The following is a 22,790-nucleotide window of genomic DNA, read 5'->3' on the forward strand; positions in this document are numbered from 1 at the left end:
CCGATTATAGCTCACTTCCTGTTGGGCTGACGCATAACTATGAGCACGAAAGTTGTTTGGCCCGATGAGGTCTATATGTGTACCGAGTTTCATACATGTACGTGCAAGTGTGTTTGATATATGGACCAAGTTTTCAGACCCCACTTAAGGGGGCGCTGTCGAGCCCCCCTGCCACGCCCGGGTACCAGCTTCAGCCCGGCTCTGATGGCCGCGCATTCCGACGCCTGTGCGAAGTTTCAAGAGTTTTCGAGCATGTTAAGTGCCCCAAAAGTACCCGAGAAGTCGAAAAAAAAAAAAAAAAAAAAAAAAAAAAAAAAAACAAAGAATAATCTGAGGAAGAACAATAGGGCTCTGCGCCCTTTCAGGGCTTGGGCCCTAATAATCTGAGGAAGAACAATAGGGCTCTGCGCCCTTTCAGGGCTTGGGCCCTAATTAAAGCTGCGAGCAGCGATGACGGGCCCAAGCCGGTGGCACCGCCACGCCGGTGGCATCAGCATAACTGTGCACGGCAGGCAATATGCATTTAAACAGGATAATTTTTTTAAATCGCTCGAATATGTCACATTAACCGCAGCAGCTGGTGCCACTATCACCACAAGCCACACCCATGATGTCATTTAAATGTAGATGATTTTTAATGTCATGGGATGAAATAGATCTCTTTCAAATATGTGAAAAGTTATCTTTTCCTGCTCAAAATGTTATAAGTCCAGAAGGCCAGTATTTAATTCAAGGTATTTGTATAGTTCTTTTTTTACTTATTCACAAGTGATAGTTATTTGTGATAGTCTATGATATGAAAGGGGTAAATTATCATCATCAAGAGAGAAAGGCACACACACAAACTCACAGGGTGAGAGAGAGACCCCACACACACACACACACACCCAGGGTGAGCCTGAGAGTGAGGGGGGAGGGGAAGGACTGAGAGAGAGGCAATCTGCACATTGAACAAGATTCACAAGATTTTAACAACAAAAAGAAATAAAATCTAAATGGTGGGAGAAAGTTTTTTTTTACTTCAATCTCTGAAAACATTATTTTGAATATATTTGAAATCACAGATGTTGGGTGATGAGAATTGTAACTCAAATATAATTTAGAAAACTAGTCCTGTCTGAATAGTGATATGTCAGTGAGATCAGCTCGGGCGCGCACACCGTCTATGGGTGATGTCACGTATTTTGCGAAATGCGCAGTTAGGTGATGTGTCGCCCTCCACACGTTGCGAAACAGACTCCGAAATGGGGAAATGTAAATTTGCGGACTCCTGGTTGGAGTAGGATGAGTTTAAACAATGACCGCAGGGTTTTTCTATGGTTTTTCCTGCATAGCGGCCGCCTCCGTCACATTTCGTGCCACCTCCGTCTGTCGACAAAACTCAAGACAGGCAGTCACTTGCTCAGATTAGGCATGTCGTGGTAATTAAATAATCATCAGAAATATATATTGTCACATGATCTTTCAGCAATCATTATTAGTATTTTATGATTTGCTAGTACAAAGTCATCTAAAGCCATTCCATAGCTGAATGTCTTTCCTCCGCTGTAGCTGTCAATCATTCTCCGTTCAGCATTCAAACTGCGCGTCGTGTTTGGTTACAGTCAGTCAGCTGCTCGGTAAAGCTCACTCCAAGATGATATATTCCCGTTATAATACTTGATAAGCAGATAAAATAATTTATCTTCCTGGAGTTTATCTAGCGGTTTCTGAACGATGTTGTGCTCCCTACCCGGGTGACAACACAAGGCATCACACGCACAATAACCGGAATTTAAAACTGTGAAGAAACCGACCGATATACATAGTAGACTAGGATTTGTGCGCTCAACGCTCATCGTCTCTTTATGCCGTGAACTTTTTAATGTGCACTCGCGCTGCACTGCACCCTCTGACTCCATGTTGCTTTAAGCGCATCATTCTGCACCCGGGATGCGCATAAGCGCATTGTGCCGCGCTTTCATATATTTTCATAGTTTTGTGCACTTAAAGATGATTAAAAAAAATCTTGTTCTCACGTATCTATCATATATTTGTTGCCCCTTTACAGAGCTGCACATTACGTTTACAATAAACTATAAATCTTGAAATGTTATATTATTTGTGTAGGCCCATATAATTATTTACATTCATATATAAATTAAATATAAATAGTTTTTTTTATAAATGTATTTAATAAGAACACAAAGTAATTTGTACCTTTTCATTAACATTTTTAGATTTTATAAAATTAGTCCAGAGATGTTTTTTCAAGAATTACTTTTTGTAATTGCAAATTTTTTTAACTATCCACTCACCTAATTTAATATATATTTTTGTTATAGCTTATGATTATATATTTTTATTTTATTGCTCAACAGTAGTTCTCATCGCCGATGAGGTCTTTAAATATTTTGAGAAGGTCTTAAAAAAGTCTTAAAAAGGTATTAAAATTTACTTCAGGATTCCTGCATATACCCTGCATATGCATCATATGTGATCTTGGCAAACACAGCACATGACATTTTTATTTAAAATTAGAAAGTTTTAAATTAGTTAAATTAGATTAGTTAAATTAGAAAGTTGTCCGGCTCGAAGAGAACAATATATGTACGGGGACACATGAAATGTCTACAAATGTATGTCCTCAGAAATCACAGAAGCACACACACACACACACACACACACACACACACACACACACACACACACACACACACACACACACACACACACACACACACACCACACACAGAGAGAGAGAGAGAGAGAGAGAGAGAGAGAGAGAGAAACAAGGTTTTTTTTTATCCTGCTTCAAAACTACGACAATGCTGCCATCGTGTGTTCATTGAGGGAAGGGCAGCACACATTCCCCTTTTTTGTCCTTATTTAATCCCTTGCCATGGAAACACCGTTTGAGATATCCAATATCCGTTCACATTTTAGCATCTTCAGTATCTTTGTTTCATGTTGACCGAGTTTGGTGGAGATTGAATAAATCGCCTACGAGGAGAACGTAAAAACTCAGACCCCGATTTAACCAAAAATTTACCTTCAAACCAAAATATCTGACTTCCTGTTGGTCGGAGCTAATGACTGTAAATTAGAAAGTTGTCCGGCTCGATGAGGTCAATATATATACTGAGTTTGGTGATTGTAGATGAAACGAAGCCCTTCACTTTTGTCAAAAGGTGGCGCTAGAGAGCCCCTCATCCCCGCCCGTTTCTGAGGCTTTGCCCATGTGTACTGACTGACATCTCTGATGTGTGTGTTGAGTTTCAAGCAGTTTCAAGCAATTTCAAGCATGCTAAGAGCCTCAGAACAGCCAAAAGATTATTAAACTTTGACACGTTGCCATGGCAACAGTATTTGAAATTTCAGGAATCCATTTCATACGTCTCTATCTGTCATGTTTTCACATTATACTGATGAAGTTTGAAATAAATCTGGTGAAAATAAGATGGTGATTCAAAGCATTTTTGAAAGTGACACACTTCCTCCTGCCAGTTGGTGGCGCTATAACTTTGACTCACAAAAGTCATATCCATGTGATCGGCTTCTTATAACAAACACACAGCTGAAGTTTCATCCAAACCAGTCAATGTTTGCACAAGTTATAACACACTTCCTGTTTCCCTTTTCTCGCCATAAATTCGTTGCATCGCCACGGCCAGACTTTTCGAGATATCAAAAATCCGCTCGCAATTTAGCATCCTGAATATGTTCACGTAATGCTGACCGAGTTTGGCAATGATCGAAACAATGGCCTCGGAGGAGTATATTAAATTCCAGAGCATGCGTTTTCCGAACAACCCATAATAACTCACTTCCTGTTGGGCTGACACATAACTATGAGCACGAAAGTTGTTCGGCCCGATGAGGTCTATATGTGTACCGAGTTTCATACATGTACGTGCAAGTGTGTTTGATATATGGACCAAGTTTTCAGACCCCACTTTAGGGGGCGCTGTCGAGCCCCCCTGCCACGCCCGGGTACCAGCTTCAGCCCGGCTCTGATGGCCGCGCATTCCGACGCCTGTGCGAAGTTTCAAGAGTTTTCGAGCATGTTAAGTGCCCCAAAAGTACCCGAGAAGTCGAAAAAAAAAAAAAAAAAAAAAAAAAAAAAAAAAACAAAGAATAATCTGAGGAAGAACAATAGGGCTCTGCGCCCTTTCAGGGCTTGGGCCCTAATAATCTGAGGAAGAACAATAGGGCTCTGCGCCCTTTCAGGGCTTGGGCCCTAATAATAAGAAACAGAGGAAGAACAATAGGGCTCTGCGCCCTTTCAGGGCTTGGGCCCTAAATATAAAAATTTTATATTGTATATGTATATGAGAATGTATAATACTATAGACACAGCCACTTGATTGAGCGATTTATTTGTGATGGAATATTACTTTATATAATTTTATTTTTATTGGTTTACACACATGTTGTACAGTTAATCTGAGCCGTGCATTAAGTGATCATGGATATTATGGGATGGCTTGATGCAGCGCAAGAGAGGATAATTTGATCTTGACCCATAAGAAACTTGAATACTGTCACGTTACAAATCCTAAATTAAAAATTAAATTACAACATTGAAATAAAAATGTAAAGGGTGTACAAATACTGTATAAAATCGTGAATATAAATAACTGGTGTTAAAAAAAAAAAAACATTTATCATTTATCTATTATAACTTTTATGTTGGTTTGGTCGTTTGGCTGTTTCCTTATAAAGGTTCAGAAATTCGTGGGGGTTTTTTGTGTAATTTGTCAAGTTTTTTGCCAGGTGGCTTTTTAATTATATGATGTCATTACGTTGCTGTCTTGACGCCAGCCAATCGCTGCATTGCTGATCGTGGTTTCGAGTATCGATGCATCTGCCCTCTTCAGGGAAAAAAAGAACGCTCAGTGTTTTAGATCATTTAATCCAGATATTTTAATCCAATCCGCAAATTCGTTTTAAGAACCAAATTAGCCAGAGATCAGTTATCACGATTAAAAGATGATTTGACAGATCCCAATCTGTCAAATCATCTTAGATGTATTAAGCGAGGTACCAAGAACGGGCCCCTGGTTTATAAGAGTCATTTATTCATGAATCAGACTACACTGGTTGGGCTGTATGTTTTTGATTCACTTAAAAGAACTGGTTCAAAAACTGGTGTGTTTTTGGGGTGGAATTATCTGTTTTTCTGATTCAGTTTGAAAACGTATTCTTGCAATTTATTCGATGTCGCTACAGGTCCAAAAATTACACACTTCTAAAAGTCAATGAACTCAATATAAAAATTTGTAAAATACTCACATGGTTGAGTCCCAAACAAGTGGAGAATGTGCCATATAATAAAGAATTTAAGAAGAGCAAGATTAAAATTGTATCAAAGAGGAATGCTAAAACACTCAGAACATAGAAATAGTAAAATGGACCAGTTTAATTACCTCCCCAGCTGTTGTTAGTGGCTGGCAGGGTGGTTGTCTGAGCAGGGGTGCTGGAATTGTGTTGGAGATCAAAATGGTCATTGGAGAAGTTGTGCACACTATTCAGGAGAATGGGGAAGGTACAATTAAACCTTGTAACGGGCACAACAATCACTTATTTGGATAAATGCATTTACTAAGTGAATAAATGCAAATATAGCAATACAGAGCAATGGTATTTCATATAGAAGTGCCACTACACTAGAAACACTCCAGAACACGGCCTCATGTACCCGTTTGTGATGGTTAGATCAGGTGGACTGGACAGAAGCTCGGTGGCACCGCTGCTGGTGCAGCTACTGTTGGCACTGCCCACAGACTGCCCGCTGGGGGATACTGTTGGGGTCTGCATGCCAATGTCTTTGAGCTGAACAGCCTGCAGAGCAGAAATAACAGCATAAACCCACAACATTGATGCTGACAGTTTCAGAGAACATGTAATTGTTTGGATAAACAAATGCGGAAAGGGAGGACTTTTCATTCTGTTGTGAAGTCTGTGCTTATTAGCAAGTTGACAGAGAAATGATGTGACAAATGAATTAGATTTCTTACCTTTGCAGGCTGTAGTCTGTCACCCTCCACCTCCCTATGAATGCAAAAAGAGAATGATTTACTGGAACGTCTGATTGCAGCGGATACACAAACGAACAAATCAATTGCGCCATTTAGGCAAGTTTTAGATTATGAGGATCTGTGAAAACCTTACTGTAGGAACCACAATCTCCATGACAACGTTGATTATGAGCAGAAATGTCATGCCCATTCAAACTGGCACCTGATTTTTGAGCCAAGTGGATTTTGAATGCAGCTTCAAATGACCTCTTAGCTGAGCTTACTCAATTAAAAAAACAATAATTTTGCAGTAAAGTCGAGTATATTGTATATTTTTTTACATTTTGAGTGTATTGCTGTTTGTTATATGTTGAATTCATGTTTGTAAAAAAGAAGTTTCGGAGCGTGACGTCATATCACGAACGTTGCGACCAATATAGCGGACATGAATTACACGTAGCAGATCTATACAGGTGGAGCTGGGGAAGGAGGAGGGTATCTGAAATAACTGCACTACAACTGCTACAATAAATACTGATTGAAGCCTGAGCAGCGAGCTCATTGGCTACTGATACAGCAGGAACCAATCAGCTGTTCCCTATAGAGAATTAAGGTTAAGCCTATATCACCCTGCGCATTCTAGAGTTTCATGACAGAACTTTCGAAATATCTTCAATTTCTGATTAAAAATTGATTTCGAGATTTGTTTGTGTCTAAAATGTCTGTGGTGTTACAGACCGGAGATTTAATTGGGAGACTTTTTTTCTGTAATAAAGAGAATACTTCATTAAAATAATTACATTTTTAAAAGACAAAAAGTAGCACAATTAACATAATATTTCTTATTTATTTTTTCTCTTTTTTTAAGCAGCAAAGCATAAAACAAGAGAGGACATATTTATACCCTCACAACTATGTGTCAAGGTCTTTTACATTTTAAAACGTACGAGATATTTTGAAATCTTTATGAAAAGGCAAGTTTAGTTCATGTCAAATGGATTACTTCAATATTAATAATTAAAATAAATGAATTAAGATTTAAGTGTATTCAAGGTGTAAGGAAAGTATTTTTGCACACAACTTAAAATAAATAAAAAAGTGGATTTCAAAGAGGGGGGACTTCAGATGACTTTAAATTTAAGTTTTAATTCATTTTTAAAGTGTGTTTTCTAGACCTGGAAAAGTCATGTAAATTAATAAAATCTTAAAACTCCACTGGCATTTTTATAACGAATATACATTTTTCTAGTTGTGTTAGAAGTATAAATTGTGAGTAAAACATATTTTAAAAATATTGTTGAGGAAAATGAGTTGTTTCTAATTATTACAAATAATTATAAACAATGATTAAGAGTGATTCAATCAAAATATTGGATGAGAATGGTATAAAGAATGTTCTTTTTTAAATGTATAAAATCAGCATGAATACAAAGAGTACAATCTTGGCAGTTGCATATAAACTAGATTCTCCTTTTGATCATTCCTGACGGTTGTATTTGTCAATGACCCTTATACAGAATCCCAGCATATATTCAAGTACCTGCTGACAGTAGAGGCCTCTTTCATTTTCTTGCCCTCCAGAGAAGCCAGATGTTGTTCCAGAGCTTCTAAGAGACTGTTGGGAGCCTGGTGGTGAGGTCAAGAAGGGATGAGGCAACACAGGTTTTAGGCAACACAATAAAATGGTTAAAAGTAGCAGCAAAAAATGATCAAAACAAAACACACACACACTCAAACATTTGCATACTTCTAACTATGTATCGTTAAATAAGGAATTGATATATGTATATTCTACTGTTCTGTATTTTATTCTTTCTCTCACACACTCATACCTTCACACACACAAAGGCTGCGTAACTAAGAGAACCTAATAGTGGTTATGAGTCTCTGAAAACAAAGGGGAAACACAACAGAAGTAATTCAAGTGGAAAGGGCTTAAGCTTAAAAGCTACACATGCAAAACAATATCTGTTTCCCATGCAAGTTCTCCGACAGGCCGTTTAAAACCTGCGAGATCAACTGAGATCACTCGAGGAAGAATTACTACTATGAAAAACAGAAAGCAGACTGACCTACAAGGAGATTGTTCTAATCATGCACAGGATATAAACACACATACTGCACAGGTATCAAATGCCACAGCGGAACCTGCTAATCTTTGGATTCCACTTGGATTTCTTGGAAGTAAATCAGGGGTAAAATTATAGCTATGCCGCTTTTAGTGCTGATTGCAATGTCTGCATCGACATTTTGATAGAATCCCAAACACTTGGAAGCCAAAGCAGGTTAACCGAAGAAAGGCAAACATTGAGTGAGACCAGACCACGCTGCCAGGATTTTATGCTTGTATTGCACTTTCATTCCAAAAAAGAGCAACGTCAATTGAATCGAAATGTCGGCCGAAAGGATTCGGCACGCGGGCATGTGCGTCTGTCCTTATACAACATTTGCCTTTGGGCCATGAGCTGTGTCCGGTGTGCATGCCAATTCAGAGGAGGAAATTTCATGAATAACAAAAGAGCAGATTTCTCAGACGTGTAATTTGAAGGAAGACACAATAGAGGGAGCGTTCTACTGAGAAATCTGAAACATATGCAACGAAACAACACACTATTAAAGGAGAGATAAACAAGGAAGAGAAGTTAAGACAAGGGTACTACAGGAGCAGGAGTATACAAAAGGCCGTGATTGATATCTATCTTACAGACAAGAAAAGGCACTTAAAATAGGACTTAGGAAATAAGCCTAATCAATGGTGCTAATGATAGAGTACTTGAGAATAGAACGCAGGCCTTCTGAATACTGCTTCAGCTTAAGTAAACAAGGCACTCCTTCCAATAAAATGTTTTGTTGACATGGTTGAAGTACCACTTTGTAGTGTGCCAGCCCAACACCTTCAGGAGTCCCTGTCCAATGTAAATGAAAATGTCAAATATGCCAAATGGTGGCAAACTGAAGGGGGACGTCTATGCCCGGCACCCCGGCAGAATTGTTAAGAGACGCAGGAAAAAAGCAGGTCTATATTTGGCAGGCAGCGCTGCCGACTATAAAACTTTGCGAGGTGCCAGGCAGAATTTAGTCCCCAGCTCCAGTTTTAAGGCATTCTTTTTATTTGTGCACATTCACTGTTCTTCCCAAGAAGCTATCCAAGCAGAAGACCCTACCAGTACAGAGATATATGGCAAAGGTGAGTGCTTACAGGTTAGGAGATGTCTTTGTTTAGCGAGCCCGTGCCCGCGACGTCAGACTGGCCACATACAGCGTGGCAGAGATCATGGCACAAGCACCGTTTAGCCATATATCAATCTGTGTAAAAGCCGCCTTTCCGCTGTCTCTGACAAACGACAGACCGGAAGTCATTCATTCCCAGTGGAAAATTGGGACTGGATTGGAGCTTCGGTAGAGTTGAACAATTTCAGCTTCCGCGATCAGACTGCATGCAACGGTTGTCGTGTATTCCAATCAAACTATCAGCACGACGGGAGGACTATCAGGATTTTTTTTAAGCAGTGGAACAAGATTTGTGGATAAACAATTGTTCCTTGTGAATAAGCGGAGGGTAAATGCTGTTGTGTCAGAGACAGCGAAAACGCGGCTTTTGTAAGTACAAGCAGTCAAATTTCTCATGGGTAAATGCCAGTAAGAAATGGCTTGAGGGGCAAGCACTAAGCTTTAATGAGACCTTAACTGACTTTTCATTACTGATCAAATGTGGCTATAATCAAGGCAACGGCTATCAGAGATAGCACCTGTACAAATTCACATAGACTATAGCTTTGGTACCCATTTACCTCTGGCGACAACAGAAAATGCAAAACAGCACATCTGATTCCTTGGGAGTGCGCGGGTATGGAGTAAGTTTCTTGAGGCCCCTATCCTAAAAGTCTGATAGATGAGGGGGAAATCAAAAGAAATCAGGGCTGGGGATGATGGTCTATGGGGTGAGGGCGTGAATGAGAGATCAGGGTGAAGCCACATGAGAGAAACTGAGATGAAATGCACCACTAACCTGTGAGAGATCTGGGATGTCAACCTGATCAATTCCAACTTGCTGTGACACAAAAGAAAAGGAAGGGAGGGAGAACGGAAAACAAAACGTGAAACCAAACGGTAAAAAGAGAAAACCGAGGTACGTGGAGAAGGGAGAAAGAAGAATTAAGAAAAAGAGCCATTACTCCATGCAGTGTGTATGAGAACCAAAAAAGAGAGTATGGACGACTGGATGTTACACACACACACAGACATTGAGGTTCTGGAGGTGGCGTAGATGATGAGTGAGAAGACACTTGTAGGTCAATGGTGAGATATTTACATGACTAGGTGAGAAACATCCAAAAGAAACACACAACTAATGTTGACTTTGGAAAAAAGACAAGAAAAACAAATGGCATACACACATTGTTATACAAAGAAAGAAATGTGCTCTTAAAGTCAACTTTAGTCAGTTTTTGGATAGCACTTCACCCTTTTCCTGAAGAGTCATATTATTCAGCCAGAAAGCAAAAGAAGGATTTAAATAAAGAGAGAGAAGAGAAGAAACCAAACAAAAAACTCAAGAAGGATGTGCTTAGCATTTTTCCCCATGTATGCCTCCATACACATCAAAATAATGGGCTTTACAGACAAAATTAAACAGCTAAGTTCCAACCATCACACCGGCACAGTTGTCAAAAATATCCATATATTCGTTCGTCTTCTCTACAGTAGCAAAGCTTTATCTTTGCCGCTTATCTTATCGTGTCATTTATGCAATTGCTCATCCAAAATTGACAACTGTGCCTGTATCCAAACGGCAAAACAAAGGTTCAACTCATCGTTTGCACATTTAAAGGACTGTCGTTGCAATCGTGTCATAGCTCTGTTCTTGCTGTTGTTGAGAGGGACAGATAGATAGAGAGACTTTCTGCTAAGGCATGCAGTGCAGGCACCAGAACAGGCAGCATGAGGGGGGACCTCTGATACAGGTTCTTGGACCAAAAGGCAAGAGGGACACTTAGCAAATAAGGGCCTGAATAAGATGAGCCCAACCATCCCATGCATGGATTAGATCTGGAGATGTTTTACCTCTGCCACCTTGAGAAACTCTGAGAGCTTGGTCATCCTGATAAGAAACTTCTTGTATATTTCCAGCGCCTCTTTGCATTGATTCTTCTTCATATTAAAATATTTCTCTTTGAAGTGAAGAAAAAGTTCATTCAGCAAGTTGCATTTCTCTTGGAAGTACAAAAGATATTTTTAATACACATAATATATATATATATATATAAAAGCTGCTGTGACCAACAACGTTTGCTACTGAATGACTGAAAGTACATCTTCGCTCTGAGGTGAATGTATTACCTAGCAGATTAATGACACCCTCATTGTAAGCAGCAAAGATGCGGATAGAGTCCTTGAAGAGCAGCGTGAAGGCACAATTGATCACCCCATTGGTCAGTTCATTAGAGCTGGCCTGCAGGGAAGCACAAAATCACAAATGTAATCAAAACATGAGCCTTTAAATGCCAGCTTGCTGTTTCTCTGCATTCCTACTAGGCGTCTATAAATCATCAAGCAATCTCAAGCTTCCAAAATCCTCCTGCTGTTGGTACAAAAGCCACATCTGAAGCACCACAAAGGGTACAAGGGTTGTATCTCAGTAGCTGTAAGGGTTTGATTGCACAAATTTGTGTTTTCTCAAGCAGGGGTTTTGTAAAACCACACTGGTATACAGTCAACATGATACAGGGATTTTCATTCGAATTATGTTTTCCCAACAGGAATGTTTTTCATAAATGTCAGGTTAGGGAATTTTGTCTGAGTGTTTTTATGTGCTTTAAATATTTTTTTAATTCAAAATATTTTCCTAAATGTTCTATTTTATATTAAAAGCTTGGGGTTGGTTATAATATTTGTTTTGTTTTTGAAAGTCTCTTATGCCCACCAAGGCTGCATTTATTTGACAGTAAACAGTAATATTGTGAGCTATTATTACAATTTAAAATAACTGTTATAAATATTAATATATTTAAAAAGGTATTATTATTATTCCTGTGATGGCAAATCTGAATTTTCAGTGTTACACGAACCTTCAGAAATCATTCTAATATGCTGATTTGGTGCTCAATTTTAAGCTATTTAATATTTTTGTGGAAATCATGATACATTTTTTTTCATGTAATTTACTGTCACTTCTGAGCAATTTAATGCATTTAACCGTCACGGTTAACTATAGACCCGAAATAATCACCCACTTCTAGCCAAAATAACCTTGAATTTGGATACATGTCATTTTTGCCAAAATAACTTGCGAGATATATGAGATTCCATCATGTAAGCAAAGTCAACAGTGATTACAAGGTGTTTGGTTTCATTTCTTTGGTTAGACATCTATTACATTTTCACTGACAGCCCAAATTTTGTTTCAGCCTAGACGTCAGGACTGTGTTTGGACGGCTATTAGACTTTTTTTAAACGCAAAATTGCTTGCTGGGTAAGTGCCCCTATTATGCTATTTTAAAGGTTCCTCATTTAGTTTAGTTCTCCTACAACAGGTTTACATGCATCAAAGTTCAAAAAACACTTTCATTTTTTCAGAATATGCATTGCACATCACCACATTGTTCAATGATTCTCAAACGACTCGTTACGCGAGCCTACTCTGCTCTGATTGGCCAGACGGCCCAGTCTGTTACAATTGGTCTGCTTACAGCACGTGTTTCGGACGCTAAATGCTCATTACCATAACTGAACCTCAGCTCTGGAGGCTTCCTCAGGCCTCAGCGATTGCACACACTGTAAAGACAGTAGCGATGGCGTCGATTTTACCATATCAATCCGAGCACGAATCAGATGCTGAAACATTGGAAGAACTAGTTACTCAACCCGAACCTCCATCGCAAGGACGACTTGAGCAGGACGTTTCTCAGTGATGCGCTACTCAGTTTGAGGTACATTATGAGATGTTGCAACTGTAATCAACATCAACAAAACGATGTGTATATTTCTAATTTATTTAATGGTGCATACGTTAGCCAAGCACTAACGTGAATGACTGATGTAACTTAGAGTTTGTAAAACAAATCTTGCTCCATCCTTTATTTTTACTCAAAGTAGTAAGAACAACGGACAATCTTCATTAATAGACACATTTTTAAGTAATAGTGGCCCACAACTTTGCAAAACTATTTCAGTAAGACAGTAATAATGTAAGTTAGCCGGTTAGCTGGCGACCTACACAATATAAAACTATGTCGGTTATTTTGAACACCTAGTAGAAAATATATACATCAATGATTATTCATAGTTACAGGTTGTGATTCTGAGGAGCAAGCTTTTCCAAATAATCTGGGTACTGACCCATCTTTCAAGAGCGTTTTGCGAATCCTGGTCAAGTTGCTCACGGGGATTTTTTATTTTGGGAGACTTTATTTATCGGGCAATTTCGACTTTACAACTTTGTAGAACGTTTACATTCACAAACAGCTGTATTACACACTGCATGAAAGGGAATATTCGATATATAGGCCTATATATATTTTATAAAAATGTATTACTGCTGAAAAGTCTATAATAGGCTGTTTGAAGACATTATTCCCATTGTGATCTTACCCCCAGACACTTTGACAACATGCCCTGTAATTAGGAACATATGTGTTTTTAAAAATGACAGCCTTTTTAAATTCAGTGTGTAAAATGGCAGAAAAGGTAGGCCAGATGTGAGACAGAGGCTGAGAAACGGTAGATAGTAATCAGTAGTCATAACTCCACTATTCTACTGAAAAAAATCATGCATTCGATTTGTTTTATTCCAACACAATGTTCCCTTTTAGATCTGGAAACTGTATTCTGTACCTCAAAGTCCAGAAGAGCGTCCAGCTGATTCTGAATGATAGGTAGAGTCTTCATCAGCTTTTCTATGCTCATGGTGCGCATCACTCCATCAGTCCTGTGCAGAACATATTGATGGTGCGAGGTTACACATAGTGGAAACCGAAAGCTGTGACCAGAGACAACTGGTACACCTTCAAAGGCTGCCGTTTCAAATGTCGCCATTTGTCTTATTTGTCTTATTATGGACTATTTCCCCAGAGCGGATGTCTCACCCTCTTTTCATCTTGGTGAAATCAACTGCAACGAGTCTGTAGGACAGAGCCCTCTCGGTCAGATACCTGCTGTAGCGTCTAATGTAGATGGACATATCGTAACCTAGAAGAGACAGTTCAATAATACAATGCTTTACACATCTGGTCCATGAATGCACTTCCAACGAAGTATTAACCGTAAAACATACCTTGTAATGCGCCTTTATCTACGAAGTTATTCAAGTTAAAGAGTGTGCTTCTTGATGCAAGGTACTGGATAAACCTCTGGATGATGAAACGTAAGACACAGACAAGCAAGTGCAGGGTGATCAATAAAGCAAACTGAGTAGAATAATAACAATAAAAACCTTCCAAAAGAGTATAAAAACAAGAAATGTTGTGCTTCGCAGCTACCCGAAAGATTTAATACTTCACAAATCTGACAGAATTGTCCTGGCGAGTACTGTTACATTGATTTTGTGACACACTACGGTCCACTGAGAAACTGACAAGAACAAGACGAATTCAACCAGTGACTCTTACCTCATTGCCGTACATCATAAGGTGGTGTGTAGTAATGAGAGCTTTAAAGACCACCACCCAGCTTTGATTCGCTGTCCTCTCAAACAATGTGTCAGCCAAGTGAGGTATATTCACGTTCAGCTCATTGGTGCAGTGCATTAGATCTGTGCAAAACAGGGCGGGAACAATGAATGTACATGATCCAGAACAATTACATTGAGGTTGAAAAAGTATGTGGACCTACTTATTAGATGATATACACTACCAGTTCATAAGTTTGGGGTCAGAAAGAAATGACAAAGATTTATATTTCAAATATATGCTTTCTATTCATTTTTATCACATTTGTAAAGAAATATTAAGCAGCGCAACTGTTTTCAACATAGATCATAATAATAAATGTTTCTTGAACACCAAAACAGCAAGTTGGCAATTTCTGAAGGATCATGTGACACTGAAGACTGGAGGAATGATGCTGAAAATGCAGCTTCGCATCACAGGAATTCACTACATTTTAAAACTCAAATAGAAAACGGTTCTTTTAAATTAAAATAATAATATTTCACAATGTCACAGTTTTTACTGAATTTTTGATCAACTAAATGCAGCCCCTGTTGAGCATAAGGGACTTCAAAAACATTAGGAAATCTTACCGACCACAAATTTTTGAATGTAGAAAAACAAATATACACTCTGTAAAAATAGGGCACAATGTACTATATTAATTGGACAGAATTTTCCGTATTTATTTTTTTACAGGGGTTTTACCTTTATTTCGATTTCGATTGCGAACTTCATTGCGTTGTGTTTTAGGGTCAACGGAAATGTCTGTAAAATTACTGGAAAATGTCCTGGTCATTTTCTGCCAGTACATTATACATTTTTTATGGATTTTTTTACAGTGTATATACTGTATATATTTGATGCATTTGAAAAACAATAAATATGGAACAGGTGCATAAAATCAAGAAAAGTTGTCGGATTTACTCGGGTGTACCAATGCCCCTGGGGGTCCATAAAGAAATTATGTATGAGTGAGTCTTGTGAATAGCCTACACAAAGCCCAGACCTGAACCCTTTTGAACACCTTTCGGATGAATTGGAAAGCTGACTATGATTCAGAGATGCTCTTCTGGGAGCAAATCCATGCATTCATGTTCCAACATCTAGTGTAAAGCCTTCCCAGAACCCGCTGCTAACACCAAACCAAATGTTCAAAGAACAGGGTGTTTTGCTCAGGTGTCCACATACTTCCGGCCACGTATAGGTAATCGTTCTATAGTTTTGTACAATTTAACCAACAAATTTGGCAAATATGAATTCAAAAGACATTCCCTCCAATGTTTGTCTGTTGTCTACTTCAGTGGTTCATAATTATATCAAGGTAAACTGCCAGAAATGCGATGTTTCACCGTAATAGAACAATCCGTAGTGATGGCGGTCTGCTATCTAACATGACATTGCTTGAATAGCGGTTACTCAAAAGTTACACTTGATTTCTCCCTAATTAACTGATGATAAAAGCTGTGTCAGTGAATGCTAGCACATATTCAGAGAACACCTGCTACCTTTATTACTTTGAAGGAGCCATGGCAGTTTATTAGATCTGCAGGCTGCTTTCTTTATGTCCCCCCACAGGACATCTGCTCTGGACTCATTAACAGACAGTTTAATTGATAATCTGCCCCATTAATCAACTACACTTAGTTATTATTAGTGAACTGAAAAAAATAAAAAATAAAAGTGACCTATAAAGGAAGGTGAACCTCACATTTTGTGCGATGTGTCCATCCATACTGCTGGGTATGATTAAATAAAACTCACAACTGACCGCAAATATCAGTCATACCATGCCAAGATTAGCAATAGTATTTCCATTTCTGATTCAAATCTATCTTCGTCATTGTGACTCATATCTGTAGATAGGCTAAAAATATCTACAATGTCATATTTTTTTGTTGTTGCGTTAACCTACAAATGTCTACTTTAACAGATGCAACACAGCATATATGTTCAGATAAAACAGATTAAGGTGATGCAATATGAAACACCTAAGCTACAAGCATCACTGCATTGATACTGCTGTCACCTTCAATGACTCAGACTAGGATAGCAAACACTGCAAGTCAACAATGGACAAATAGCCACAACACCATTCAAATTGAAAACAGGAATAAAGGTTTAAGCCACGAGTAATTTGCACCTACGCAAGCGAACGCTCATCATGCTATGCCCTTGACATTGTGTGTTTCCTATAAGGAACCAGCCATACAATGATTCGTACACGTTGTCTAGCCTATAGCCTACATGAGACTCTGCATAATTATTTAATAAGCATCTAGTTGTGATATCTCAGATGGGGCATGCATAGAATCCGAATTGAAATGTATTTCGATGTAAAAAAAATAAAAAATAAAACATAAATAAATAAATAAAGTCATGAGGTCCCTGTCGTATGCAAATTGGTCAGTGTGTCAATCACGCATTCTAATCAGCGTTACGGCCGTTCGGGACCGTGAACGTGCCACGGTGACCTTCAGTTCATTGATGAAATGATCTCTATAATGGCTGTCAAGAAATGGGCTAATTTACAGTAATCATAGGTTAGGTTGTAGCTAAATAACAGCAAACGATCGGCCAGCAAATAGTGAATCTAAATGGAAGCCGGAGCACAGTGCAAAACACAACGGGTGACATTTCGCTGCGTTTTTTGTGTTGGTTTTTTTTATCCGCTTTAACCTACAATCAAGGTGCTTCTTCTTGGGCGCGCTGACTTCGTGCGTAGTGGCCTTGCACACGGCTTTGCTGATGGCAGATCCGGTCATGCTGTGCTGAGCCGCGGCGATCCGGTCCGTGATGGACTGTCCCGACATATTACGATTTTCAATAAATCGTCTCTCAAACAGATCTATTCACTGCAGGGGTGTGTGGGAGCCCGCTCCGTGGGTTGAGTCGGTCTTGCGGAGAGCGCTACCCTGATACGAACCGGACACGGGCGAGGATGCTCTGACATTCAGATAACGGCAATCACCGCGCGCTGAAATGATGACAATATAATGACAGATCGTTATTTAAATAGGCCTACCCGTTCAGCACGCGCAAAAAAGGACACTATGTTACTCGCTAGCCTCCGGTGTTGCCGGTTAACCATGTAATTGCTGTTCAAACGAAAGCTGACTACGAACGAAAACGGAGCAAAACCGGTTCAAACTGAGCGTTATTGATGTCTAGCCGCGGAAAATCTCGCCCTGTTTCATTGCACGAGCGAAGTAGGTGCATCACGGAATTTGATACCAAGCATCATTTCCCAAATTCCTTCAGCGCGCTTTCGCGTTATATAAATGCACGCGCTAGGCTACTGAGAATATGAAACAGGCTATTCTATGGATCTTATCCCAGTCAAACAGTTGCAGCGGTGGTCCTAAATGTGAAAATTCAGCATCTCGTCGATGACATCTTTGATGAAGCAACAATTCCAATTTCCTATAGTTAACAGTCGGACGCTCCGCGCAAAATGGCAGTATCAGAATCAGGTGACTGGAGAGGGGGGCGATTGGCCTGTGTCAGAATATCTGGGGTGGGCACCTTAAGGTGGAATTTCCGCACTGCTTTAAACCCCCCTCTGTACATACATAAGAATGCATCAGACGGCCATTTCAGAGTCTTTAATGGTGCGTCTTGCTTCTTTTCATTGCACAACCCTGGATTGCGCAGGACTACAATAACACATTCAAGAGCTTACATGGAGGAAAAATACTGCATGCTTTATTTTTAATGCAAGAGGTTGCAGGATAACATTCCTTCATACTGGAGCTGTGCACCTATTAAGCCATTCTGTGTGCACAAATAACAGTTTTTAACTGAATCAGAGGCCACATTTGAATAAATACTACACGCTTTACAAAGTGTCCAAGAAATACATATTTGACCTAGACTTGTGTGATAAAATAGTTGACACCTGGCTAAAATCGCAGGGCGTTCACCTGTAAACAGAACACTGATGAGTCAAATGGTTCAAATTGAAGCGGCACCAACACGGTGTCTAATTATGTGAGATTTCACGCCACACATAATCAGCACAATCCTTTTTTCACAGTCCCCGCCATTTTGTTGCATTTCTTGTCTCTCCAAGAAGAATCTTGAAATGAATCATTAAATGGCTGAGTCCTCTTAAATCTATAACATACTGCTATATATTTTCATTTCTTTCTCACTGACTTTCATCCTCCTGCATTTAAGATTTGGCACACGCCGTACATTTGCCTCGGACCCGTTCTTTGGTGTTGTTGTTGTACCCGGGGAGGGCCACCACATCTGGGTCTGTGTTGCTGATGATGTTCTCCTCGTGGGCTAAAATGTGATCCACCAGACATTTAGCTGCCGCCTCGATGTTTGTGTTCTCCTTCGGTGGGCATAAAATGAAACACAGAGAATATGAGTGTCATTCAGGCAATAAGATCACAAAGCATAACCCTGAATTACAGTCACATGCATGGAATATATACATCACCGTTTAAAGGTTTGGGGTCAGTGAGATTTTTAAATGCATTTGAAAGAAGTCTCTTACTATTAAATACTATTGTGAAATATTATTATAATTCATAATTTTTTTAATGTAATTTATTTGATGGCAAAGCTGAATTTTCAGCATCATAACTCTCTACAGTGTCACATGATCCTTCAGAAATCATGCTAATATGCTGAAAACTGATCATTATTTTCAGGATTCTGTGGTGAATAGAAATGTATTTGAAATAAGGTTTTGAAAGATTAAAGCGTTTTTTGTAAGATTATAAATGTCTTTACTGTCAAAATCAGTTTAATGCATCCTTGCTAAATAAAAGTATTCATTTTCTTTAAAATCTTACTGACCCCAAACTAAAGAAATAACTGGATATGCCATTTATGTATTACTATCACATGCATACCTCATTACAGCCATTTTGTCACTTACATTTAATATAGCACATGCACATTTTTTGGCCAGTCCATATGTTACAGAAAGTACTGTCTATTCAGATCATGTGACATTTACCCGAGGATGAATGCAACAATTGTTATGGCATAAATTTGAATGCAACTCTAAAGGGCCATTCACACTAAGAACGATAAAGATATATTTCTAAAAACTGTTTTCACAAAGAAAATCTGGGATTTTTTTCCCCAGAAGATGACAGATTGGCAGCCAATCAGAATCCATCCTGCTTTAAGAGCTCGAGCAGAACAAACAGAACGATATGTTCCGCTGGTGTGGATGTTAATACAGTTATCGTTCATGGTGTGAAGCCAGTTTATGTTTGAAAATATATAGGCAAGGCAGTTGTAAATGGCTTTGTAGAAATTAAAGTTGTTTCAAAAAATTTTATTGTGATGTAAAAATCTAAAGTACACTCTCATAATGTGATTAAAGGTCATCCAGAGTTAAAATGTTTCAGACATTCGGGTGGTAAGCCATTTATTCCAGGAACCACTTTATAGCCCCATCTGCCTTATGGACATCATTCCCCTTTCACACAACTGTGTAACTCATTAAAGTGGGCCTGTAGATGGTAAACAAAGGCCTTACTGCTAATGAGCACAATGCATTCTTGCTGTATTTGTTCTAAATGCATACACATACACTGCTCCTGATTGTGTATTTCTACATCTGTGAAACTAGAGCAGAACCAATGGATGAACACAACACCCATAAAACTACTCCTGATTGTGTATTTATTTACGAGTAGGTTTACTCGTATAGTATGGTCAGATGCTCTTGCTTATCACAAAATGTACCCCTCACCTTTGCAGAGGTCTCAAACCAGCCCACAAATCCATTCTCTTTGCAGAACGTATCAAGCTTTGGAATCTGGGAACGCAGCCCCTCGCGTGATTGGTCAGACTTGTTGGCTAGAAGCACAGCTGGGACAGGTTTGCCATTGCTGAGAGTGACCTTTATGTCTAGGTCGTCTTTCCATTTCTGCACCGCATCAAACGTGGAGGCTCTGGTCACGTCAAATACTACGAGGGCTCCCACGGCCTCCCGATAGTAAACCCTCGTCATGTTCCCATAGCGCTCCTGTCCTATGACAAATGTGGGATGGCAAATTGGAGGTCAAACATCATTCGGACATAAATAGCATCGTGTTTTTAATCATTGAGTGTGTTATTCTTATAATAAATCCTACAGTCTAAGAGCTAATGCATTTATCTTAACTCTCTCTCTCTCTCTCTCTCTCTCTCTCTCTGTGTCTGTGTGTGTGTGTGTGTGTGTGTGTGTGTGTGTGTGTGTGTGTGTGTGTGTGTGTGTGTGTGTGTGTGTGTGTGTGTGTGTGTGTGTGTGTGTGTGTGTGTGTGTGTGTGGCCTCAAACTCTCATGTGACTTTAGCACGAGTATGAGACTAGCTGAGATTAACACAAGACATTCCTTCACATTCACACAAGACAAAACAGTGGGAAGAGATTTCAGAGAGGCAATAGCATACTTATAATAAGTATGAACATTCAAAATAACTATATTGACTGTTGACTAATAACTAACTTTTGTCTAATATAGCATATTAGCTACTTAAATGCCTTTTGACCAGCACCCAAAATAATTCATGTAGCATCTTATAAATTAAAGAAATATAGTGGGTTAAAAAAAAGTTTAAACATAAGAAATTGAACATTAAACATATTAATGGGATGACGTAGGCCTACCTGCTATATCCCATAACTGCAGCCGGACCACCGTCTGATTGTCCCAGTGAAGGACTTTAAGAGCAAAATCCACTCCAATAGTCGCGCGATAATGTTGAGAAAATAGCTGATGAACGTATCGCTTGATTATTGACGTTTTTCCAACTCCGAGGTCTCCGATGACCAGAACTTTGAACAAATGTTCTTTCTGCATGGTGACTTAAAAAAAAAAAAAGCTAATAAAAACCCGGATCATAAACGAACTGACCTATTTTTTGTACAGTTTGTAGCACATGACTGCTTATCCAATGATCATTGTTGACGGATTACAGTTTGTAAGAGGCACGCGCTCTTTAAAAGTTTATATAATGCTCAAAAGTTAGGTCAAACCGCTGTCATGTTAGCCTACTTCGAAACGGTGCTCGTCCTTCCTAATATACACTAGCACACAAGCACAGCTGTGTGTTACACGCTTTACCTTCCCATTTAGTTCCACAAATGAGAAAAAAAAAATATATATAAAAAAAAAATAATAATAATAATAACAAGAATATAACTGTATAATGATTAAAGTGTTTTCTCCAAAGAACAGAACTGGTAAAAGCAACGGATGAACTCAGCTTCTTCAGATACTGTCAGTGATGATGGAACGCCACGCCCATTAATCAGGCTGCCTGCGTCATAGCCACGCCCAATCTAAAATGGTTTAAAATGTATTTATTTATATTTTTTAGCCCTTCGAGGGAAAATAATTAGTAATAATAATGTATTTTATACTTTAAAATTTGTATATTTTAAAGATATACCAGACGTGTGGGTTGCAACATTTTCCAATGCATATCCAGACCAGGCGGGTACCAATAATATTTTGTTTGTAAGTTTTTATTTACATGATTGTAGATTATTTTTCTATTTTAGTGTATGCTGCTTCGATTTATTGTGTTTGTCTTTAACAATGCCAGTTTGTTATTTGAAGAGGTTTGCACACTCGCATAAGCTGTCTGTTTTTATTGTTTTAGTGTAAACCCTACACAACTATGGTTTATGCATATGTTTCCAATTTACTTTTCAATTAAAATGCTTCTATTTATTTTCAACTGAAATTATGCGTACAATGAAATGAAAAGTGGAAGATATGACAAAAATAGCTCAAAAGAAATCCTCATATTTTACCCTGATCTCACAATATACTTTGAAACCCTTTCAAACATGAGATCACAAAACAAAAGCTTATAAAACAAGAACATTTTTTTTTTACATTTAGCCTACATTTTTAACACACATAGGCATATGTTCATTTTATATTTTAGTTGTTGTTGTTGTTATAATCTGTTTTTACATACTCCGAACTGTACCACATTGCCTTTTATCTGTCTTGTATTTTTTATTTTTTTGCATTGTAATTGTATGTAATTAAACTAAAGAAAAAGAAAAAGGAATAAGGTGGAAGCAGACGTGATGGAAAATATGAATTATTTTGAACAAGTACATAAGTAACAGCAGAGATTTGAGACACTGCTAGTGCTGCGTCGCTCTAGCAGTTATT

General features: G+C 38.7%; 2 protein-coding genes across 8 annotated transcripts in view; both read right to left on the reverse strand.

Moving 5' to 3' along the window:
* LOC307137734 (phosphatidylinositol-binding clathrin assembly protein) overlaps window positions 1–18,101 on the reverse strand; it is a 37,827-nt gene extending 19,726 nt beyond the window's left edge. For 4 of the 7 annotated variants that reach the window (XM_079835602.1, XM_079835600.1, XM_079835601.1 and 1 more), the window contains exons 1-12: window positions 17,328–18,101; window positions 14,606–14,748; window positions 14,272–14,347; window positions 14,084–14,186; window positions 13,833–13,926; window positions 11,340–11,451; window positions 11,064–11,170; window positions 10,009–10,050; window positions 7,540–7,625; window positions 6,000–6,033; window positions 5,681–5,823; window positions 5,409–5,506 (exon numbers count right to left, since the gene is read on the reverse strand). In XM_079835602.1, the coding sequence (XP_079691728.1) occupies window positions 5,409–5,506; window positions 5,681–5,823; window positions 6,000–6,033; window positions 7,540–7,625; window positions 10,009–10,050; window positions 11,064–11,170; window positions 11,340–11,451; window positions 13,833–13,926; window positions 14,084–14,186; window positions 14,272–14,347; window positions 14,606–14,748; window positions 17,328–17,457 (1,168 nt within the window). In that variant the 5' untranslated portion in view covers window positions 17,458–18,101. The remainder of the gene's footprint in view (window positions 1–5,408; window positions 5,507–5,680; window positions 5,824–5,999; window positions 6,034–7,539; window positions 7,626–10,008; window positions 10,051–11,063; window positions 11,171–11,339; window positions 11,452–13,832; window positions 13,927–14,083; window positions 14,187–14,271; window positions 14,348–14,605; window positions 14,749–17,327) is intronic. The other 3 variants (XM_079835605.1, XM_079835604.1, XM_079835603.1) reach the window with 1 other exon arrangement.
* A 133-nt stretch (window positions 18,102–18,234) lies between these two features.
* rab38c (RAB38c, member of RAS oncogene family) lies at window positions 18,235–21,878 on the reverse strand. Its single transcript, XM_079835117.1, has 3 exons — window positions 21,266–21,878; window positions 20,367–20,647; window positions 18,235–18,986 (listed from the first exon to the last, which is right to left on the reverse strand). The coding sequence occupies exons 1-3, from the start codon at window positions 21,456–21,458 to the stop codon at window positions 18,819–18,821; spliced, it is 642 nt and encodes a 213-aa protein (XP_079691243.1). The 5' UTR covers window positions 21,459–21,878; the 3' UTR covers window positions 18,235–18,818.
* Window positions 21,879–22,790: the final 912 nt, after the last annotated feature.

This window comes from Gobio gobio (assembly GCF_949357685.1).
Source record: "Gobio gobio genome assembly, chromosome: 14".
Lineage (NCBI taxonomy): Eukaryota > Metazoa > Chordata > Actinopteri > Cypriniformes > Gobionidae > Gobio > Gobio gobio.